Source organism: Artibeus jamaicensis, unplaced genomic scaffold (assembly GCF_021234435.1).
Source record: "Artibeus jamaicensis isolate MK-2021 breed Jamaican fruit bat unplaced genomic scaffold, CSHL_Jam_final contig_3214, whole genome shotgun sequence".
Classification (NCBI taxonomy): Eukaryota; Metazoa; Chordata; class Mammalia; order Chiroptera; family Phyllostomidae; genus Artibeus; species Artibeus jamaicensis.
This window is the reverse complement of record NW_026521760.1, coordinates 2051587-2074234: the sequence shown is the minus strand read 5'-3', so window position 1 is coordinate 2074234 and position 22648 is coordinate 2051587. Positions and strand designations below refer to the sequence as shown.

General features: G+C 36.5%; 2 protein-coding genes across 5 annotated transcripts in view; one reads left to right on the top strand and one right to left on the bottom strand.

The window, feature by feature from the left end:
• Positions 1-8907, top strand: part of SPATA9 (spermatogenesis associated 9) — a 29778-nt gene extending 20871 nt beyond the window's left edge. The window contains exons 4-5 of the mRNA XM_037153830.2: positions 3577-3672; positions 8644-8907. Of these exons, the coding sequence (XP_037009725.2) occupies positions 3577-3672; positions 8644-8907 (360 nt within the window). The remainder of the gene's footprint in view (positions 1-3576; positions 3673-8643) is intronic.
• RFESD (Rieske Fe-S domain containing) overlaps positions 1-20636 on the bottom strand; it is a 42674-nt gene extending 22038 nt beyond the window's left edge. Inside the window, exons 1-4 of one of the 4 annotated variants that reach the window (XM_053663572.1) lie at positions 20529-20636; positions 12776-12951; positions 12632-12666; positions 6938-7003 (exon numbers count right to left, since the gene is read on the bottom strand). In XM_053663572.1, coding sequence (XP_053519547.1) covers positions 6938-7003; positions 12632-12666; positions 12776-12950 — 276 coding nt within the window. In that variant the 5' untranslated portion in view covers position 12951; positions 20529-20636. Of the gene's footprint in view, positions 1-6937; positions 7004-8896; positions 11672-12631; positions 12667-12775; positions 12952-19796; positions 20456-20528 lie in introns of those variants that run through there. The other 3 variants (XM_053663571.1, XM_037153826.2, XM_037153829.2) reach the window with 3 other exon arrangements.
• Positions 20637-22648: the final 2012 nt, after the last annotated feature.

The following is a 22648-nucleotide window of genomic DNA, read 5'->3' as shown; positions in this document are numbered from 1 at the left end:
AACTAATTGGTTTTAATTACTCTTTTTAGGTGAAGGACAAAATTTGAAAAAGAAAGATGTAGTGAAACAGAAATAGTAACTCCTTACGCATGCAGATGCCACTTTTATTTTTATTGTATATGGCCTACCAGTTACTGAATATGGAATTCCCACTTACATTTATATATTCACAAACTCATAATCTTTCACTCTGCCAGAGGCATTTGCTGGAGTATATCTGCTCTCTACTAATATAATGCCTCCTTGTGGCCTAACAGTGGGATTCAAAGGCATGCTATCATTTTGATTCTCCTAACAATTGGGAAACAGCAACAGCTGCTTTATTTCCTGGAAACTCTTTCCAGAAGCCAGGAATGCTGGGAAATTTTCCAGACTGACTTGCGGAGAGAGGGAGCTAAAACTGCCCCTACATGTCCCTTACGCATGTAGGAGTTGGTATGGCCTGAAATAAGCACCCCCTCCCCCTCCCCTCCACAACAGCCATCTCTTAGCGACTAGGCTAGATAGTATTCTTGGCTTCAGCTTCCGCATTCCATAAATCTTTTAAAAGAGATGAAGGGAAATTGCGATGGGGAATTTTGTTTGTCACTCAGCAGTGGCAGCAGTAAGCAAAAACAGAGTTTACTGCAATAACAAGTACTTAGAACCTGACCCTGTACACAGTGCCATGTAACTCTTCATTAAAATGTTATCAGTTCTTTGGAAGCACATTCTGCCCCCCCACCCCAAGCCCAAGCACATGTTTTAATAGTTTGGCAAGATATCATTAATATAAATTAAACTGCATATATTTAAAGTATATAATGTGATAAGATTTGATGTGTATATACACCTATAACACCATTGCCACAGTCAAGAAACATATTCATCACTCCCAGATTTCCTCATGTCCCTTTATAATTTATTCTTACCTCCTCCAAACCCCAGTGTCTAGATGACTATTGAAGCAGATTTTAAATGCTGCACTATACCATCAAGTAAACAATGGTGTAATTTACCTAGTCATTCTGTCATTGTTTCAGTTTTTCAATGTTTTATAACATTGTATGCATTTTTGCTGTGCAAATGCATGACTTTATTCGCTATAGCCTGTACCTTTTGGAAGTTATTGAAGCCATAGAGTGGCTTGGCTCTACTTCACAGGCGCATGCATGGCTAACTGCCTCAGCACTGCTGACTGGGAGGGGAATGGTTTCCCTAATGTCCTCATTTCATATTCTGCTCAAGGCAGCAGAGGTGGAGGTGGCCTGTGAGGGTACAGTTCCCTTAAACGGAATATATTATGCTATTAGGTTTTAGGCAGGGGCACCTTCTATTACCAGAAGCTAGAAACATTTGAGAGATAAAGTCATTATTGGTGTAAACCTTTTCTGCATTTCAAAAAAGCATGCTGGGCATGAGCACAGAGCATTTCTTGAAGCTTAGTGATCATCTAAGGTTAATGCTGGCCTTCAGCAATTTCATGATTAGCATTTTCAAGCAGGTCATTAATCTCCAGGAAATGCTCAGCATTTTGATTGCTTAATTGAAGAAATGAATAATTTAATAAAGGATGATTACATGAATTTGAACAAAGACTTTTGATTTTATTCCTTTATTTTTCCAATGTGTTTGTTTTTATTATATTTTTTCATTACCATTTATCCTCCTATACTCCATCCCCCCTGCAATCCCTACACTGTTCTCCCTGTCCATGATGAGTCCTTTTTCCTTTTTTGCTCAATCCTTCCACCACTGAATGTCCCCTCCCCCAACTAGCTTTTATCTGCTCTCCATCTATGAGTCTGTCTCTGTTTTGCTTGTTCAGTTTGCTCATTAGATTCCCCATATGAGTGAAATCACTTATTATTTGTTTCTCTCTGATTGGCTCATTTCACTTAGCCTAAGATTCTCCAGGTCCATCCATGCTGTCACAAAGGGTAAAATTTTCTTCTTTTTTACAGCCAAGTAAAATTCCATTCTCTGGGTGTCCAAACCCTTGGCTTCTCTGGGCCACACTAGAAGAAGAGAAGTTGTCTTGGGCCACACATTAAATACACGAACACTAGTTAAAACTGATGAAAAAAAGAGGCTTTAAGTAAATGTATGATTTCGTGTTGGGCCACATTCATAGCCATCTTGGGCCCCATGCAGCCCACAGGCAGTGGGTTGGACACTAAGACACTTGTTTTACCCACTCATCTACTGCTGATGCACACTTGGGCTGCTTCCATATCTTGGTGATTGTAAATAATGTTGCAATGAACATAGGGGTGCTTATGTTCTTTTGAATTACTGTTTTGGGGGGTTTTTACATAAATTCCCAGAAGTGGAATCACTGGGTCATAAGGCAGTTCCATTTCTAATTTTTTAAGGTATCTTCATACCGCTTCCCACAGAGGCTGCACCTGTCTGCATTCCCACCAACAGTGCACTAGGGTTCCCTTTTCTCCACTTCCTAACCAGCACTTGTTATTTGTTGATTTATTGATGATAAACATGCTGACAGGTGTGAGATAATATATCATTATGGTTTTAATTTGCATTTCTCTGATGATTAGTGACATTGAACATCTTTTCCTATGTCTATTGGCCATCTGTATGTCGTCTTTGGGGAAGTGTCTATTCAGGTCCATTGCCAACTTTTTAATCAAATCGTTTGGTTTTTTTGTTGTTGAGTTTTTTAGGTTCTTTATAAATTTTGGATATTAACCTCTTATCAGATGTGTTGGTGAATATATTCTCCCATTCTGTGGATTTTTTATTTTGTTGGTGTTTTCCTTTGCTGTGCAAAACCTTTTTAGTTTGATGTAGTCCCATTTGTTTATTTTTTCTTTTCTGAAACCACAAAAGACCCCAAATAGCAACAGTGACCTTGAGAAAGAACAAAGTCGAAAGCCTCACACTACCTAATATCAAACAATAAGGCCATCATAATCAAAACAGCATGGTACTGGCACACACACAAAAAAGACACATAGATCAATGGAACAGAATAGAGAGCCCAGAAATAAACCCACACCTTTATATCAATTAATATTTGACAGAGGAAGCAGGCACATACCATGGGTTAAAGACAGTTTATTCAACAAATGGTGTCGGGAAAATTGGACAGATACACGTAAAAAATAAACTAGACCACCTCCTTTCACCACATGCAAGAATAAATTCAAAATAAAGACTTAAATATTAGACCGAAAACCATACAGATTCTAGAAGAAAACATAGGCAGTAAAATCTCAGAGACTGCTCCTAGTGAGATTTTTTCTGCTATATCTCCTCAGGCAAGGGAGACACAGGCTGTTTTTCCAACATGCACAGCAGCACCCTCTGGTGAGCACTTGGTAAATGTAAAAAAGTTAAAATAATTTGGATTTTGGAAATGCAAGGTTTTTAAAATAGATATGTCATAGGTTTTGATGAGCAAAAGAATGTATTTTTTTTTATAAAAGAAGAAAAACAAACCAATATATTTTTAGGATGTGAACAAAGCCAGATCTAAAGTACATGACTTTCTTTGAAAAACTTTAAATTCTCATTTTTCAATAACACTGTAAAATTTAACACTGTAACATTGAGAACTTTTTTTTTTTACAGGTCAGGAAGGGTTCTTTGTTCGATATCATTTCCTTCCCAGCAAAGACTGCTTTAGCTAGCCTAATATATGCCTCATATGCAGCATTAATTTATTTGGTAAGTTAAGAAAATTATTAGGATCTATAAATAAATATACTGATTCTATGTAACATTGTTAAAAGTATACTGTACATTATATTCATGAAACAAGGTAATTTTACATTAAAAATTTACTTCACCAAAACCAAATTTACTTAAATAACTAAAATTATTTTATTTCTATAAAGTGTATTACCACTTGCTCAAAATATTATTATTTTGTTTTCATTTAGCTACAGTTGTTTTGTTTTAGCCATTGTGCCATGGTTGGTTCAAATTCAGTATCCCGGCATTTAATTTTCCCCCATATGATTTGGGGGAAAACAAATACTAGTGTAGTTTGAATTCTGAGTGCTATAAACTTAAAGTATATTTTGAATTACAAGTTCAAAAGTGTTCAACAAAAAGCATGACAAAATAGAAAAGATTTTATAAATTATAAGGGGTTATTTCTTTTAATCTATTTCCATTTATACTTACCTCTACATTTTAAAAAAAAGTATAACATACAAAGAGGGAAGTATACAGCTTGATGAATTACCACAAAATTTATTAATCTATATATCACACAGGTCAAGAAACAAAATATTACTATTATTCTAGAAGCCTCTTTCTTGGCTCCCTCATAATCACTAACCTCTTCTAAAAAGACAACCACTACTTTGACTTATAATATAGCAGGTGTTTTTGTCTGAATGGCATATAAGTGAATCCTATACTATATATTCTTTTGTATTTTCCCTTTTTTGCTCAACACTATTATTACGAGATTCATTTATTTGATGCTTATAGCAGTAGGTTGTGGATTTTCATTGCTGTGTAGTATTCCACTGATTGACTCTGTTACTGTTTATCCATTCTACTGTTGAATATCTAGATTATTTACAGTTTTGGCTATTTTGAATGAAGTGCTATAAATATTATTGTACATATATTTTGATGAAATTGCTAGACCATAAAATATGTACATGTTCATCTATAGTAGAGGTTGTCAAACAGTTTTCCAAAATGGTTTTAACAATTCCTTCCAGGAGATTATAAGATTTCCAGTTTCTCTATATCATCACCAACACTTGGTATTTCAATATTTTTTATTGTAGCCATTCTTATGGGTATACATTATTATCACATTGTGATTTGAACTTATATTTCCTTGATTATTAATGAGATTGAATACCTTATTGGACATTAATTGGACATTTGGATATCCTTTTTGTGAATATCTGGTTCGCAGGCCCGTGCTCAATCCACTGAGCTACACCAGCCAGGTCTTTTTGTGAATATCTATTAAAGAATTGTATCTTCTTATTTTTCTGTTGGGAGTTGTTCATTCTTTTATTATTGATCTATACTTCTAAAATATGCAGGGGTGAGCAAAAGTAGGTTTACAGTTTTGAGTATCCAAAACACAGAGTTTATTATTGTATTATTATTTATTATTGTATTTTCAATATGAACAACTGTGAAACTACTTTTACCTACCCCCATATTCTAGGAACAAGTTCTCTTTGGGTTACATATGGGCAGATTTATTTTTTCTATGACTTGCCTTTTCCTCTTTTATCAGTATGTTTAAAAAAAGAAGTTCTTAATTTTAATGTAATCCAGTTTATAATTTTTCCTTTATGTTAAGAGCTTTATATATCTTAACTGTGGAATTTCAACCCACATCCAACACATGAGGCTCTTCCCTTTGATGTATGTGCTCTAGGAGCTTTATTATTATACCTTTCACTTTCAGGTTGATAATGCACCTGAAATTGGTATGAAGTAAGGGTCGATTTTTTCCTCCATGGGTATCCAATTGAACTGACTCAATTTATTGGTGAAAAAAAACACCCTTTCCCTATTGCTCAAGAACACTTCTTTTATCATAAATCAACTGTCCTTATATATGTAAGTCTGTTTGTATACTCTTTGCTTTATACTGTTGATCTACGTGTCTATGCTTCTACCAATTCAACACTGTTATTTACAGAAACCTTAAAAGTCTTAATAACTGGTAGAATAAATCCTTCCAATCTGTGAACATGGTATATCTCTCTGTTTTCTTTATTTTCTCTTAATAATTTTTATGTTTTTTTGTTAATGTCTTACACATTTTGTTATTATTTTTGATCACTTTAAAACGTACAATAATATAAAAATTTCCCATAATCTGTAGAGTTAGTTCAGTCCCAATGCAAATCTGAGCAGTGTTTATAAGTTGACTAGTTTATTGTAAAATATATAGGGACATGCAAGGAGTCAAGACTATTTAAGACATTTTGAAAAAAAAAGTATTAAAAGAATTTACTTTTAAACACATACAGTTTTTTAAAAAAAAACCTGAGTTTATCAAATAAGTATTTTAAAAGTGTTTTAAATTTTTGAGATGTGCTCAATATCTTAAATGTGAATTTCATACAGAATTGACATCCAGCTGAGCTAGAATGCAAATAAACTGTGAAAAAGGGGTGAGATTAAATGGCCATGTTGAAATTAAAAAAAAATGAGTCTACAGCCAAAATTAAACTCCAATTTCTTAAAGGCTTTTTTGAAATCATGTCACATGATTTGTCATGCTATAAATTCTCTAAGTAGGCAATAAAACAATTTTTGGTTATCTGATAATCGGTCATATGTGCATCCAAGCAAAGCCTAGGAGTGGTCGGGTCTGGAATTACGGTTTTGAAGGCAAATGACATTTATGTTGGAAGTCAATACTCTGAGTGGAACCATGCCAAATGGAAAGAGTGGGAAGTTGACAGAAATGTGGAGCACATGGCAACATTTATGAAGAGCTAGGGAGAAATCCATGGACACAAAAAAGCAATAAAATGAAAAGTAAAAGGAGAATCAGGAGAAATAGTGTCAAGGAAAGAGAGACTCAGGAACTGAAGAGTGACATCAAAAACAAGCAGAAAATGGCAAGACCAGTGAAGGTTTTGCGTTTCCATTAGACCTAGAAGTGGAGGTGTTGGAGATAACTATCTTGAGAACTATCTCAGTGGTGTGATGGGTGGGATACAGAAGACAGAAACGAGAAGGCTTTGGAATGAAGAGATGATAACGTAGAAACCATGAGTGCAGATTCTTCTTTTTTGTTTGGTCAAGAAGACAGTGTGTGGCAATTAAGAGGGAAACAGGGTCCCAGGGATTATTAATTTTTTAAGTTTTAGGATGGATGACAGTTGAACGTGTAGCAGGGGGAGAGCCAGTTAAACTAAACTAAAAAGGCAGGAATAAGTGACAGGGAAGGTGACAGGGTATACGTTAAAAGCAAAGACAGACAAATACTGACCTTGATCAAGACATTTCGTTGTCTAAAACTGGGACAGAAGTGGTTAGAATGGGCACAGATAAAGTTCTGTAGGTGAGGGAAGAATAAATGTATCAGATATGATAGGGCTTCCCAACCTGTTTTCAGAGCATGGAATATAAAAAATGATCATATTTGGGATAAATACACGAAGCTATCTGCATCTGCATCTGTAAGTGACGCACTTCCAGCTTTATCGTTCTGGGTTTGGATATACTCAGATGCAAGTAACAAAAAACACCTGACAGTGCCTTTATCAATAAAGACATTTAAACACCCCTCTTAGTTAGAAGTCTGGAATTGGGCTGGAGTTCCCAAGTTTGCCCAGCAGGTCTACAATGTCATCATGAACCCAAGGCCTTTCTATCTTTTTTTTCTGCTATCCTGTTTGTTCTTTAGTCCTTGGGTTTGCTCAGGCATTACATCCCTATCAGTTTCCAAGCCACAAAGAAGGGGATAGGTAGAGGCAAAAGACAGTCTTTCTTTTTGTATAGGAAGAAAAACTTTCCCAAAAATCCTTTCTGATCTCCTGTCTAGAAGACATTTTGTTTCTTTGGACAGAACAGGGTCACATGGCCACAGACTAACTGCAGGATGGTTAGGAGAAGCATCTGATGTTTACCCATTCTCCAGTGAGAGGCAGGCAAGAAAGGAGGAAATCAATCCTTTCTCCAGTCCTTCCTGTTATTCTCTGAACATCTTCCAAGTGTTTATAGCCAATTATATCACCTTAAGGCATCGCTGGTAAAATAAACTAGTCTAGGTCTTTTTATATTTCATGGACTGTATTATTCTTATTGTTTGCCTTAGGTCCAGGCTGTCAAACTCATTTTCACCGAGGACCACATCAGCATTTAAAGGGCCGAATGTAATTTTAGGACTGTATAAATGTAACTACTCCTTAATTAGGGGCAAAGAGCTCAACACTGCTACCAGGTAGAAACAAGATGCCAGGCCAGATAAAACAAGGTAGAGAGCTGGATTTGACCCATGGGCCTTGTGTTTGCCACCTGTGCCTTAGATATTTGGCATTATCATTGTCTTCATCATCAGCAAACTTATAGAATATGTTTAGTGGGTGAAGTTCTTAGTGATTCTCAGTTTTTGAAGTATTTTTCTCTATATGTTTTGACACTGTCTTAAATTATGAAATGGCATTTTTGAGGGAAAATGGATCACATGTTTCTTTAGAAATCATTGATCTACTAGCTTACTAAATTCTCACCAGACTGTTCATGCCCTTCCAGTTGTACCCATGGGTATGAGCAAAGTCCAGGTGGGAAAAAGCAAAAACAAAAACCTATTGTGTGGTATTAACATGTTAGAGACAAATTTCAACTCTCAGAAAATTCCACTGGATTAAATCAGGAGAATAAAGGAAATGTTTCATTTAATTAAATCAGAATAAAAATATAAAACATCTAATGAATTGGGAAAAAAGATGTGAAGCTTTATTTAGTCACACTATGTTTTACTTTTCTTTCTAGATTATGATGTAATATATTCAGAACAAGGGACCAATCTCTTGATGTTTATCATGTGCCAGTGGTTCCTGAAAGGAAGGGCTTCTCCATTAGAATAAGGAGACTAATGAGTGACTTTATCTTAAACACTTTATTGGACTTTTCTATCTGCAAGTCCAGTGGCTAAAAAAGAAACTTTGCTTTTCAATTTGTTTTCATTGTTAGACAGTCTGTGTTAATGCTGTTCTGGAGAAGGTAAAGAAGATTTTCCAAGAAGAAGAATCCATAAGGCACAACAGAGAGGAGAGCGGGAATCTTAGAAAAGCCTTTTCGGAGCCTGTATTTCCTGAAGGCGAAATCAAAGCTAGACCTTACAGGTCGTGGCCGGAGAGGCCAGACAATGTTTCAGATGTTCCTGCTCGTCATTTGAATGATGAGATCCAGGTTTTACATTCTGTGTTTGACCAATCAACTGAAATAAATGAGTGAGGAAATCTAAACATAAATATCACTGAACAGTTTAAGAGTTATCTATCTAATAACATTTTATCTGACAAAGGTAGGAAACTAGTTTTCATATACTAAGAGTTAAGCTGCTTTTAAGAAGGGAGGGGAGGAATTAATAAAATGTCATACTCAAGTATTTATAAGGTAGAGAAAATAAAATACATGTATCACTATCTGATATCTTTTAATGAACAAGAAAATGTACCCTTTGGTGGGAAGACTTTATGCTGTGTTTTATAATATAGGTCTATTTATAATACATTTATGTTTTTTATTAAAGACTTGTTTTGAGTATCTTTCTAATTATTTTTCTGGGAGGGTAAAACCATCCCAATAAAAATGCTACATATCTTTTTTAGAGACATTTTTCAAAAGATATTTGTGTTCTATCTACAGTTTGCCTAGTTTGAGTCTGCCTATTACCACTTCTTTTAAAACTTATCTGTAAAGTAGGACTCGCAATTCATAGATTTCATAAAGTTGTAAAATAGAATATTGTTTACAAATCTGAGAAGAGTTCTGTATATGAGAACAGGACAGGACAGGACATTTTTCATTTCCAGATTTAGAGTAACAAATCTAAAACCAGAAATAGAGTTCATGTTACTCACTGTTACTACTGGATCCTAAGAGAGTCTATAACTGGCCCTGCTAACCAAAGCCATGGTTTTGCCTGCAGGAGATTCTTTGGTTTCTTCTGTGTATTTAAAATTCTGGCCACATGTTAGGACCTGATTGGTCATTAGAGGACTGGCACCTAATATAATAGGTTGGGATGTGCCCATTCCAGAGATGGCACATTTCTTATACCCCGTGAGTAGCTGCTGCCATAAACAGTATTTATACAGAGCTCAAGCCTGACTCTTTAGCAGTAGTCTGAAAAATGAGTGCAAGTGTTGTATTACCTCAGGCTTCCCATATTCCAGCAGAAAGGGAAATTTAATAGTGTGTAGAAAAGGGCTCTGTAAGCAGAGCCTTAATGATACTTTATTTGCTTATTATTTTTATAATAATCAAGGGAAAGAGTCCAAGTTTGGAACCTTAATTCAACCCTGTGCCACTAAGAACATCACCGTGCTTTGGGGAAGAGGTTCCAAACACGGCAGTTCTTCTCACTCTGAATTCCTATTCTGCTTACCCCGGCTCTTTGTCGTTGGACTTACTCTTACATTCTACGTGCTGCCAAGTTTTAGATACCTAGCACCCAGGGTGTTAAAGTGCAGGGTGGGCCCCAGGCAACCAGAACAGCACTGCCCAAAGGTATCTGTCATGGTAAAGCAGGGTGAACCCCTAACACCAACGCAACAGAGAGGACTCTGAGGAAGAATGCCCGGTACCTCTTCTCTTTATAACATTTACATGAAACAGTTGTACATACAAGAGCAAGGTTCTCTATAATTTTTTTAAAAAAGTCTTTACTTGAAAATTTCACATAGGCATTCAAATTCAAAGTACTTTGGCTCACTGACCAGGAAACGTCACATCTCCCCTGGCTGGGCAGCAGCTGTGTGTGTCTTCTCACTTTGAGACGGTTTGTCTTGATCAGAGAGGAACTGACCACAGTTTATTTGGTTTTGATGTCCAGCATATTGATAAATTTCTTATTTTAAACTCAGCATGTAAACTTATCCCATTTCTGGAGGCGAATTTTAAGTGTAAAAAGTCTTATACACAGGGGTAGGCAAAAGCAGGTTTACAGTTGTTCATATGGCATATCATACAATAATTGATAAATAATAATATAAGAATAAATTGTTTCACACACTTACAACTGTAAACCTACTTTTGCCCTCCCCTGTATTTAGAAAGTCTGAAGTTAAGATCTATTTCAAAATATTTAAATTTTACCATTAAAAAGTAATGGTCAGACATGGACAAAAACTAGGGGGAGTGGAAATGGGAGGGGGGCTGGGTGCATGGGCTGGGATGGGAGTAAAAGACAGAAAACTGTACTTGAACAATTAAAAAATAAATTAAAAAAAGAAAAAAGTAATGATCAAATAGGAGAGGTGGGGAATGCATGAAGGTGGCAATAAAACAGTAATAGGAGAATGCTGAAATTGTTGAAGTTGGGTGATGGGAGTTTATTATACTATTTTGTTTACTTTGTATATATTAAACTTTTCCATGATAACATTGCTACATCAAATGGGTGGAATTGCTCCCACCCATTTTTCTTAGCAGATCTTATTTTATACCTTTTCTTCATTTTAGTTACTTCAAATTACTTTCATCCTTCTTACAATGCCCATACCAGACCTATAACCTTCAGGTTCCGGTCAGTCCGGAGGACTGGATGAAATGTATTCTGCAGATCCTGATGCTAATCCTTACATCCTACCCAGTCCATGTGCTTTGGGGTCTGTCAGATTTATATGATTTTTAAAGATAAGTAAGGCACCTGTGTTGGAAAAAATCATCTTTGGTATTGAAACAAGGTTATTTTCAAAACATGCACATTGCTCACTGCCATATAATTTTATCAGGAAGAACTCTTAATTACTTTGAAGTTTCCAGTGGCATAAAAATCAGAGTCACACTTGAAAGGATCAGTAGAAAGAGTCACATAAATATTCCCATTGTCCACTGTCACTGTATGAATCCTTTGCTTTATTCCTTTAGAACACCACTTGGGTTTGGCTGACGGATCTTTAGGGTTTATAGACTGATATAGTCCTTCTCCTGTTGCCAAAGTAATTTTATATTTATGCCAGGGGCAAACTATACATGGTCGTCCATCAAAATCCTGGAGAAGGAAAAACTGATTTAATAATCTGACCTTTCCAATGTTTACAATAAACCTCAAACTCAGCACAATATATTGCAGAAGAATCAGGTTAAAGAACAAACCAGCTTTTCTTTTTCCCTTCCATTTAAAAATTATTCATCATTAGGCAGAATATAATCTTAACAGTCATCAGTCCCTTTTGCTGTTGATGTGAGACCTGGTGGATTACAGCTGGATCAGACGGTTACTAGCTCACGTAACTACACCATGTTACTGTATCTGTGCTGTTAAATATGACATGCCAATGTCACTTCCTTGACAGAAATGAAGCAATGGCTTCAGGTGCTTCTAAAGCAATTTTCACTAGCTGCTGGAAGAATGATAAGCTTCAGATATAAATAAAGACAGGTTACTAAAGGCATGAGTTCATATATTAATTGAAGAGTGATTAAAAAGTGAATGTTATTTTTTATTTAGAAATGGGATTACATTAGAACTATTATTCTATGACTTAATTTTTTCACTCAAAAATATATTGTTGACATCCTTTCATACCAACATATATAGATCTGCCTCGTTAATTTAGTTGTTGTGCAGTATTCCACAGCACGACTATTCATAATTTACACTGTTTCCTATTGCTGAAACATTTAGGTTGTTGTCCATTTTTATTAAAATAAATAATGTTACAATGACCCTCTCCTATAGATACAATTAAACATTTGTGCAATTATATCTGTGAGGTAGATATCTTAGAGTATGATTGCTTCATTAGAAGACATGTATGCTTCTCACATTTACCTGTGAAATGGTTTTCTTTACATTGTAGGGCTGTAAATTTCTAGAATATTAAAAATGATACTAGAAGCATTAAAATGTAGTCCAAACCTAAATGTAAATTATTTTGAATACAAAATGAAATAAGAATGTAAATAAGAAATATCTGAGTTTTATGAGAATAGATTTAATTTTACATACCTCTATGTCTCCCAAATGTAAAGGTCCTCCGGAGTCTGAAAAGAAATTGAATATTACATCTAGTCACTAAAAAATCTGAAATTTTGACAGTCTTATGCTTAGTAAGCAAATACAAGATTTACAAATGAAAAAATAAAATCTTACGGTAACAGCGAATATCCATAGCATGATATTCTCCTTTGTGGTAGAAAATGACCACTTCTCTCTCATGGACAACAGCTGTCATTCTTTCAGATTTCTTAATGTCATCTTCTCTGCCAACATAGACGGGAGGATTGTCCTTCATTTCAGGATCTTGCTGAGAGCCATCAAGATCCATGCTGGTTGAACCAAAAAGAGAGAAAATTGCAAGTGGTCTTCACTGGTTTGGCTATAACTTAGCTCAGAGATAATCATATCATATGAGAAATCTGATTTCTCTAAGACTGGTAGAAGCATTTTTGGTAGCTATATAAACTAAATCATTCCTAAATATTGGATTATAGTTAGTCATGATTTTGAGTTAGAGACTCTTAAAGCTTGCCAAAATTATGGAGAACTCCTCACATTGAGGCTGGACTTGTATTAGATTGATTTTAACATGTAAGATGGATATTGCAGAACTAAACAACATTTGGTTGTTATCCCACTGAAGGTAGGGTTCTCTGAGTCTAAATACTCTTGGACCTCAAGGTTGAGATGGCTCACTTGATTTTATTTTTCATAAAAAAAAAACTATTGGTTTCAGGCATACAGCTCAGTGGTTAGACAATCATAATTTACAGAGTACTCCACTCAATATTTCTAGTACTCCACATGGCACCATACACAGTTATCACAATATCATCAACTATATTTCCTATGCTTTACTTACCTCCCCATGACTATTTCACAGGTGCCAGTTTATGCTTCTTAGTGCCTTCACCTCCTTCACCCAGTGCCCCAAATCCCCTCCCTTTGGCAACCACCAGCTCTCTCTCTGTATCTATGAATCTCTTTCAATTTCGTTTGTTCATTTATTTTGTTCTTGAGATTCTACTTATATGGTATTTGCCTTTCTCTGACTGACTTATTCATGAGCATAATACCCTCTAGGTTCATCCATGCTGTTGCAAATGATAAGATTTCTTTCTTTTTATGGCTGAGTAATATTCCATTGTATATATGAACCACAGGTTTTTTATCCACTTGTCTATTAATAGGCACTTGTGTTGCTTCCATAGTTGGCTATTGCAAATAATGGTGCAATAAACATAGGGGTGCATATAGTTTTTTGGGTTTCTCCATATAAATTTTTGGAAGTGGAATCACTGGGTTGGCTCACTTGGTTTTTCCAGCAGGGATAGCTATCTCCTACAGATAAACTAGAGACTATTCTGATAGAAGGAGATAAATCAGTAATTGTCATTACTGTCTTCCTCATTTGGGCAAAGAGATGACTTCTCTTCAGTTAATCTATAGCAATGTATTGTACAAACTCATATTTCTAAACAAAGATTTCATAAAGAGTTTGTGGGTATTCTAAATATAATTTTTCTCAGCACAGATACTCAGCCTATTTCTTTGAAAGCAAGCCTTTCAAAGAGACCTTCTGTGTACTTTAAGAACATAGTCTTCAGGCCTTCCAGTGGTTTCTCTAAATATTTATTTAATCCTGCATGGCTGACTAGAAGTTTGAAAAAGTCAGTAGGAAAAAAACATTGGCTTATCTAGCTATTTTAAAAAACTAAGGTATAACTGACATACAACATTAGTTTAATGTGTACAACATAATGATGTGATGCTTGTATGTATTGTGAAATGATCACTGCAATAAGTCTAGATAACATCCATCAATATACATAGTTATAGAATTTTTTTCTTGTGCTGAGGGCTTTTAAGATTTACTCTCTTAGCAACTTTCAAGTGAGAGGATGGCTTGTTTAAAAAATAAGTTCATAACAAAAATTATTAAGAAGTAAAATCTCTTTGTGAAAGCGAGAAACAAGCTTTCAAAAAAAGAATTTATAGACCACTCTTTTGAGGTTAGTTCTGAGCCATGAGGAAGATGCTGAATATATATTAGATATCATATAAGCCTGAGCTCCAAAACTGAAGTATAGGATGTGGGGTGTGTGTATGTGTGTGTGTGTTGATGGGAAGAAGCAGGAGCTATTAATTCAAAGTACAGAGGAAAGCATTACACAAATCAAGTTTAGGAAATTACAGAGATATCAGTTTGTACCTTGAAGTTAGCACCATTAACCTTTGCTCTAAAACAAACCTAGTTACTTTTTTAAAGGATGGGAAAAACTCATATGCTAGTTTTGAAAAATTATTTCACAATAATAAAAGAAAAACTACAGCTTTTTCTTTTTTCTTTTATGTATTTATTTTTATTTTTATTGTTATTCGAGTACGGTTGTCCCCATTTTCCCCCCACCATTCCCCCCGCCCAACCCATCCCTACCTCCCACCCTCAATCTTACCCTCCTTTGGCTTTGTCCATGTGTCCTTTATACATGTTCCTTGATGACCCTTCCCCCTTTTTCCCAATTACACCCCTCTCCCCACCCCTCTGGTTACTGTCAGTTTGTTCTTTATTTCAGTGTCTCTGGTTATATTTTGCTTGCTTGTTTGTTTTGTTGATTAGGTTCCACTTAAGGGTGAGATCATATGGTATTTGTCTGTCAGTGATTGGCTTACATCACTTAGCATAATGCTCTCCAGTTGCATCCATGATGTTGTAAAGAATAGGAGCTCCTTATTTCCTTCTGCTTTGCAGTATTCCATTGTGTAAATGTACCATAGTTTTTTTTATCCACTCATTTACTGATGGTTACTTAGGTTGTTTCCAATACTTGGCTATTGTAAATTGTGCTGCTGTGAACACTGGGGTGCATAGGCTCTTCAAAATTGGTGTTTCAGGATTGTTAGTGTATAATCCCAGCAGTGGAATTGCCAGGTCAACAGGCAGTTCCATTTTTAGTTTTTTGAGGAAATTCCACATTGTTTTCCACAGTGGCTGCACCGGTCAACAATATTGTACTAGGGTTCCCTTTCCTCCACAACCTCACCAGCACTTGTTGTTTGTTGATTTGTTTATGATGGCCATTGTGATCAGTGTGAAGTGGTATCTCATTGTGATTTTAATTTGCATCTCTTCCATGGCTACTGAAGTTGAACATTCTTTCATATGTCTCTGGGCCCTCCGTATGTCCTCCTTGGAGAAGTGTCTATTTAGGTCCTTTGCCCACTTTTTAATTGGATTGTTTGTCTTCCTGTAGTGGAGTCACATAGGTTCTTTATACATTGTGGAGATCAGGACCTTGTCTGAGGTATCATTAGCAAATATAATTTCCCATACAGTGGATTCCCTGTTCATTTTGCTGATGTTTTCTTTAGCCATGCAGAAGCTTTTTAGTTTGTCGAAGCCCCATTTGTTCCCTCTTTCCTTTATGCCCCTCGCTCTAGAAGACATATTGGTGAAAATATTGCTGTGTGGAATATCTGAGATTTTCCTTTCTCTGTTCTCCTTTAGGACTTTCATGGTTTCACAACATATATTTGAGTCTTTTATCCATCTTGAGTTTATTTTTGTGTATGGTGTAAGTTGGTGGTTGAGTTTCATTTTTTTGCATGTAGCTGTCCAGATCTCCCTATATCATTTGTTGAAGAGCTATTTTTATTCCTCTTTATGCTTCTGCCCCTTTATCAAATATTAATTGATCATAGAGATATGGGTTTATTTCTGGGCTCCCTATTCTGTTCCATTGATCTATGTGTCTGTCAATAGTAGACTGTTTTGATTACAGTGGCCTTGTAATATAGTTTGATGTCAGTTTGATCATATATTGTGATCCCTCCTACTTTGCTCTTCTTTCTCAAAATTGCTGAGGCTACTCAGGGTAGTTTATGGCTCTATATACATTTTTTGAAATGCTTTTCTATATCTGTGAAATGTTATTGGTGTTTTAATAGGGATTTCACTGAATCTATAAATTGCTTTGGGTAGTATGGACATTTTGATGATGTTAATTCTTCTAATCCATGAAAATGGTATATGCTTCCATTTATTTGTGTCTTCCTTAATTTCTTTCTTATAGTTTGTGTAGTTTTCTGAGTACAGTTCTTTTAACCCCTGGGTTAAATGTATACCTAGGTACTTTGTTTTTCTTGTTGCTATAGCAAATGGGATATTTTTTCTTGATTTCTGTTTCTGATATTTCATTGTTGGTGCACAAAAATACCTTCAATTTCTGAATATTGACTTCTATCCCCATCTTTTGCCAAATTCACTTGAATGTGTGTGTGGTTGCCTCTCACATACCCTCAACTGGGACCCAGCTTGCAACCCAGGTATGTGCCCTGACTGGAAATCGAACCAGTGACTCTTTGGTTCACAGGCCAGTACTCAGTGCATTGAGCCACACCACACAGTGCTATAGTTTTTTTTTTTAAAGGTAATGATTTTGTGAATTAGCCACGGCTGACAGGAGGCTGCATACTACATCTTTAAACAGTCCAGAAGCTACTCAAAGTATACAAATTACTCAGGCAGTAGTAATTACCTCCACAGTGTTGGACTTGCAGCCCTTTATCACATTTTGCGGCAGAACAGACGGAAGGGCGATAATGATAAGAAAAATGAACAGAAAACAGAAAGATGAACTAAAAGAGGGGGAAATAGCCTGAACCAAAAGAAATAAATATGGAGTTTGCCACACATTTAATTGACAAAGAATTAAGATTCACAATATAGAAATGCCTATCAACCAAAAAGAAAATCCCAAATAATCACAGAAAAATGGGCAAAAGACATGAACAAACATTTCATGGATAAGGAAATCTGAAAGGCCACTAATAACATGTGAAAGTGCTCCACTTTGTTAGTAGGAAAATGCAAAAGAAATGCAAAGCTGTCATATATGGGATATCATTTTTCTATCTAACAGACTAGAAAAAATTATACCAAGTATTGGCAAGGATACAAAGCGACTGATAGTGATGACATCAATTAATGCAACCTACAGTTTGACATTACCTAGTAATGCTCAACAAACTCATGACCCATTAATCCTGCTTTCGGTATATTACAGAGAAACATTTACAGGTACACCAGGAGACATGCACAAGAAAGGCTGTAATAACAAATTAGACAGGAAACAACTCAAAATTAATCAACTGTGAAATGGATAATTTTTATAGTCATTCAGTGGAATGCAGCAGTAACATGGCTATATTAATTAGGATTAATTTAAAAATGTAATTTTAAATGAAAAAATTGTTTAAAGATTTCAGAGTACACTTCCATTTTTATCAAGTGCAAAAACAGGTAAAACCAAACAATATTCATGGACACATGTATATAGAATAAAATTTATAAAGAAAAGCAAGGGGATAGTTAACACAAAATTTCTTAAATGTCTCCAAGTATTAGATTTAGTCTTATATTTAAAATTATTCTTTTTTTCAACATTTAAGTTGTATCCTGCCTTATAATTGTGATCCATATGATCTGAAATCCAAGAAAAAGATAATTAAATGGCACTTTCTATCCTCAGAGAAAGTGCCTGTGCACATTCAGCTTATTTCAAAACTTAGCATTAGCAGAGGAAATAAATAGTTCTTACTGTTCTTTTTACAGGCAAAAACAAAGAAATACTAATATGAAGCAAGTAATGAAACACATGTGATGTAGAGAAGCATCCAAAGTTAAATGAGGTTTCTCCAACCCCCAAATATTGAGAACCAAACACAACCCTTCAAGTTTCCACCTCTTAGAACACGCTGTCTTTGCAGGTTTGCCCTCTACCAAGGAACACTGCAGTGAACTTTGCAGGGGCTGATAAGAAATGAGCAGAAGAAGCTGACACTAATGATAAAGGTTTCGGAGAACTATGTTTATGGTCTTTCATCTTGCTTAGGAAAGTATTATCTCATCCTTCAAATAACTGTTCCATAAATGGTTTTAGTTATGATATGTGGTGATTATTTGTAATTAACACCCATATTATTCTTAATTAAATATTGTGAATAAGAAGGTCTGTCCATTCAGAGAACAAGGGTCAATGTGTTCACCTTAATTTCTGTTACTTTGATGAATGACTTATATTCTCCCAGACATTTCCCATATTTTGAATCAACTTTAAGATTGTAGAATCTTAACTGAATAAAAATAAAGAGGAAAATTAAACAGCTTATCCAATATGTGGGCTAGATGAAGAAAACCATTCGGAAAAATCTAATCATTTTGTTCCACAGTTCACTCTTCAAGAAACATTTTTTGGGTTTGGTGTTTTGTTTTTGTTTTTGGCTTGTGCCTAAAATTAGGTTCCTAAAGGTGTTAACAACACCACAAAAATTACAAATTAGCTAAGTGGATCCTCAGTCTCTATTATATACCTTTCCAGCATAGGGAATCCATTCAGGTTGAACTGAAGAAAATAACTAAGTTATCTATAAGACAGTGGAGACAGAAGAGACATGAAATTAAAGGAACGTATTTGTTAACCTCTTCAGCACTGACTTAAGTGCTTTTACTACGCCTGGGACTTGGTCTACACATGTTCAGATGCATAGCTCCAGGGTGTCACCCTTGCTTTTAGGTTCAGAGAAGAGAAATACTGTAGATAGTAGATTTGTACAATCTCTTTGGGTAGCAGAATAATGGATAAAACTAGATATCTTTCAGTGAGTGCCAGGGCTTGGACTCTTTGCATATAGGAGTTCATTAATCCAAAACAAAACAAAACACAAAAACCATCTATTTTCCAGATGAGGAAACTAAGGGTAAAGGGTCCTTTTTAACAAAAGCTTACCCAAACTCACAAAATAGCAGTTAAGAATCAAACCCGGATCTTATGGGTCTAAATTTGTGAAAACCAACACATAAATCTTAACATTTCATCTAAGTAGTATCCATGGACTCATAAAAACACATGGCCTGCAAGTAAAGTATCTCACAGGTACCAAAGCTTTTAGCAAAATAAAGATATTATCTATCTCTATCTCTATCTCACCATATATATCACCAAAGATGACAGCTTTGAATTCTTTTAAAGTTAGGAACGCTGTTGTGCAAGAGTTGTGTCAACAAGTGTTTAAAATGGAATATTTTCCCTAATAATTTAATAAAGTCACGTAGTTGTTCTGGAATCTGCTACTGTTTGGGACATTAGAGATGGAGATCACCAGGTGAACTCACCTGGGTTGGAATCCGGCCTCTGCGTGATGTCGGGCAAGTGTCTTTATATCATTGTGCTGCAATAATTAAGGCCTGCCACTTGTGGTTCTGGTCAGGAATTAATGGTTCACTCTAGTCAAGTCAGAGCAGGGCCTGAGAGTGGGCGCGTTTCGCGCCCGTCATGAATTAGCTGTCTTCACGAAGGTCCAGCTCTGACAGTTTATGGGCACAGGACTTCGAGCTGTTTAACCTTTTAGTCCAGTCGGTCTGCAGCTGCTAGAAGGATCGGCGCTCAAAGACCAGCGCCGGCCTGCGCGGGGCTGTCCAGCTGTGGACTGCTCTGCCTGCACCCTCCCGGCGAAGACAGCTAGGGCCGCCGGGGCACGGAGATCGGCCCCGCAGCCGTTTTCACCCCTTAGAGCAAACAAAAGCTGAGAAAGCTTGTTAAAAACGCCCCGCCTGCTCAACTGGGGCGGCAGGTTCAGGCAGACGCAGGCTCTAAGGGGAACGAAGTTGGTGGGCCTCGCTGTGACTGGGCGCAAGCCGGTGCCGGGTAAGACGCCCGGGAGGGTCACTCTGCTCAGAAAGCCCAGGGGCAGAGGGCACAAAACTGCAAGCCGAGCCAGCTATGGACAGCCGCCGCCGCCGCCGCCGGAAGTCCGAGCCCGGACCCACCGCCCTACCGGAAGCAGCGGCTCTTGCGAGCTCCGCCCCGGCCCGGCCACCCAACCCCACAGCTAGAACAAAATTTACCTTCTTTTCCCTCGCTCCACCTCCGCGAGAGCGACGGACTGCGGACCCCACGAGGTACTACAGAGTGATCCAGAGCTAGGCCGAGGCGCTGAGCCTGAGCAAGGCGTGGCGAGGCCGCCCACGTGACCCCAGAGTGCCAGTCGTCGGTGGCCCATTTGAAAGCTCCGCGGACCAACCACTCTCTGGCAGGACCTCCAAACCGGCGGTTTTATTAATCTTATATTTGACAAACGTAGGTGGCATCCATTTATTGTGAAATGTTTGGTCTTACCATGTTTATCCAAATTTTAAATGCACCTAGCGATCTTATTTCAAGGATTTTACCTTCTAAAAATTAGGAAAATTAGTCACAATGCATATAATCAATATATGAAGATTGTTTTATTTTAAGGAAGAATGGGGATAGCTAAAGCGATCATCAACAGGGGAATGATTACATGAAATACAGTGTAGGCATATTAATTACTTGTAGCCACAGAATATGTGTAGTGTGCCCTCTTTAGTGTACAGAAAATACTGTTTCTCTAGATAGGAGAAACGTTTCTACAGATATGAGGGCATATATTGCATTGGTAAGACTTTTCTTAAAAAAAAAGTAGTGGTTGCCTGGGGAAGTGATGAAAGATTTTCACTTTAATATTTTGATCTTTGCAAATTTGATTTTTCTCCTTATACTTCTCAGGTCTTTTTTTTTAAAGTCTCATACTTGTGTTCAAAACTGGAGACTGGATGAGTCTGATAGTTTTTCATATTCATATATATATGATATATATGTATTTCTTTGACTATCTTCTACTGTGGTGTTTCTTAACTCTTAAACTCCCTTAGAGTCGCCTGGGGCTATTAAAAAGTTCTGATGCCCAGACCAATGGGTAAAAATCTTAAAGAGGGAGAGGGATAAATATGTCCTTTTCTGACTTCCCAAGTGATTCAGGTGTGACTTCAAGATTGAAAATCATAATCTACATTTAATGTCCTGACATACTGATCGCAGATTCTTGAATCACCCATTGGGCGTGGAGCTGCTGAAACCCAGAGACCTTGTCCATTTACCCCAATATGCCACATAAATGATGTTTTTTTTTTGTTCTATGACCCCAGACATATAGAAGATTGAGAAGCCCAGAATAATGGATTTTCCTGCAATGCTATTTTGTTCTTATTTCTATTCTGTTCAATATAGTTTTAGGGAGATTGTCATATTTTATGGGATAATTTCCCTTTTGACAAATTTGTTTCATTGGTCCATGCACATAGTTTTGAAGAATCACTTTACCTATGCGATAATCAAATATATTTTGATTTATTATAATTTACATTATTTGTTAGCAATCCCAAGTTATTTTATTGGTACACGGAGTATGTTAGCAGTCCTCACTTGGTGTCACTGAAGGACTAAATAAGGGTTGCTATTTCTGGTGAAGTTCTTCTTTTTTGCTTTGATATAAGCTGGACATTAAAATAAGATACATCTTAGATCTATTGACCTTAAATCTGATATTGAATAAACTGAAGACCTCAGTAGGTATGCATGCATATGAAGTCTGTCCAGAAGGAATCCAGCCCTGTAATATGAAAAATACGGACATTTATTGAAGAAGATACAAGATACAAGAAACATTGTATGTCAGACAATGACACCACAGTTCCCTTCAAAGTGTGCACTCAAGGACCTCACACAGTTCTCCCAATTGCCATCAGCTGCTTCATTATATTTTCCTGAAACTCCTTGATGCTCTGAAATCTCTTCCCTTTCAATGGTGATTTTAAGTCTCATAGTGCCAAATAAGGCTGTAGAAGGGCTGAGTCACTTTGGTAGTTTGATGATGTTTCTCCGAAAAAACTCTGCCGAGGTGTAATGCATGAGCAGGCACATTTTTGTGATGAAACTGCCAATCACCAGTTGCCCATAGCTGTGGCCTTCTGAATCATCGGAATAGTTCCCACAGAGATATGTTCAAGCTTAACACAAATTTGTTGCAAATTCATTGCTCTACTTGCTCAGTCATTTTGAATGTGATGGCCCCACAGTACACAATACATAGTAGACAAAGTACTCAGCAGTGTCTTCTGCCTCACTGACTAGTACAGTGAAGTCATCATTGTTCATGCATGTGCAT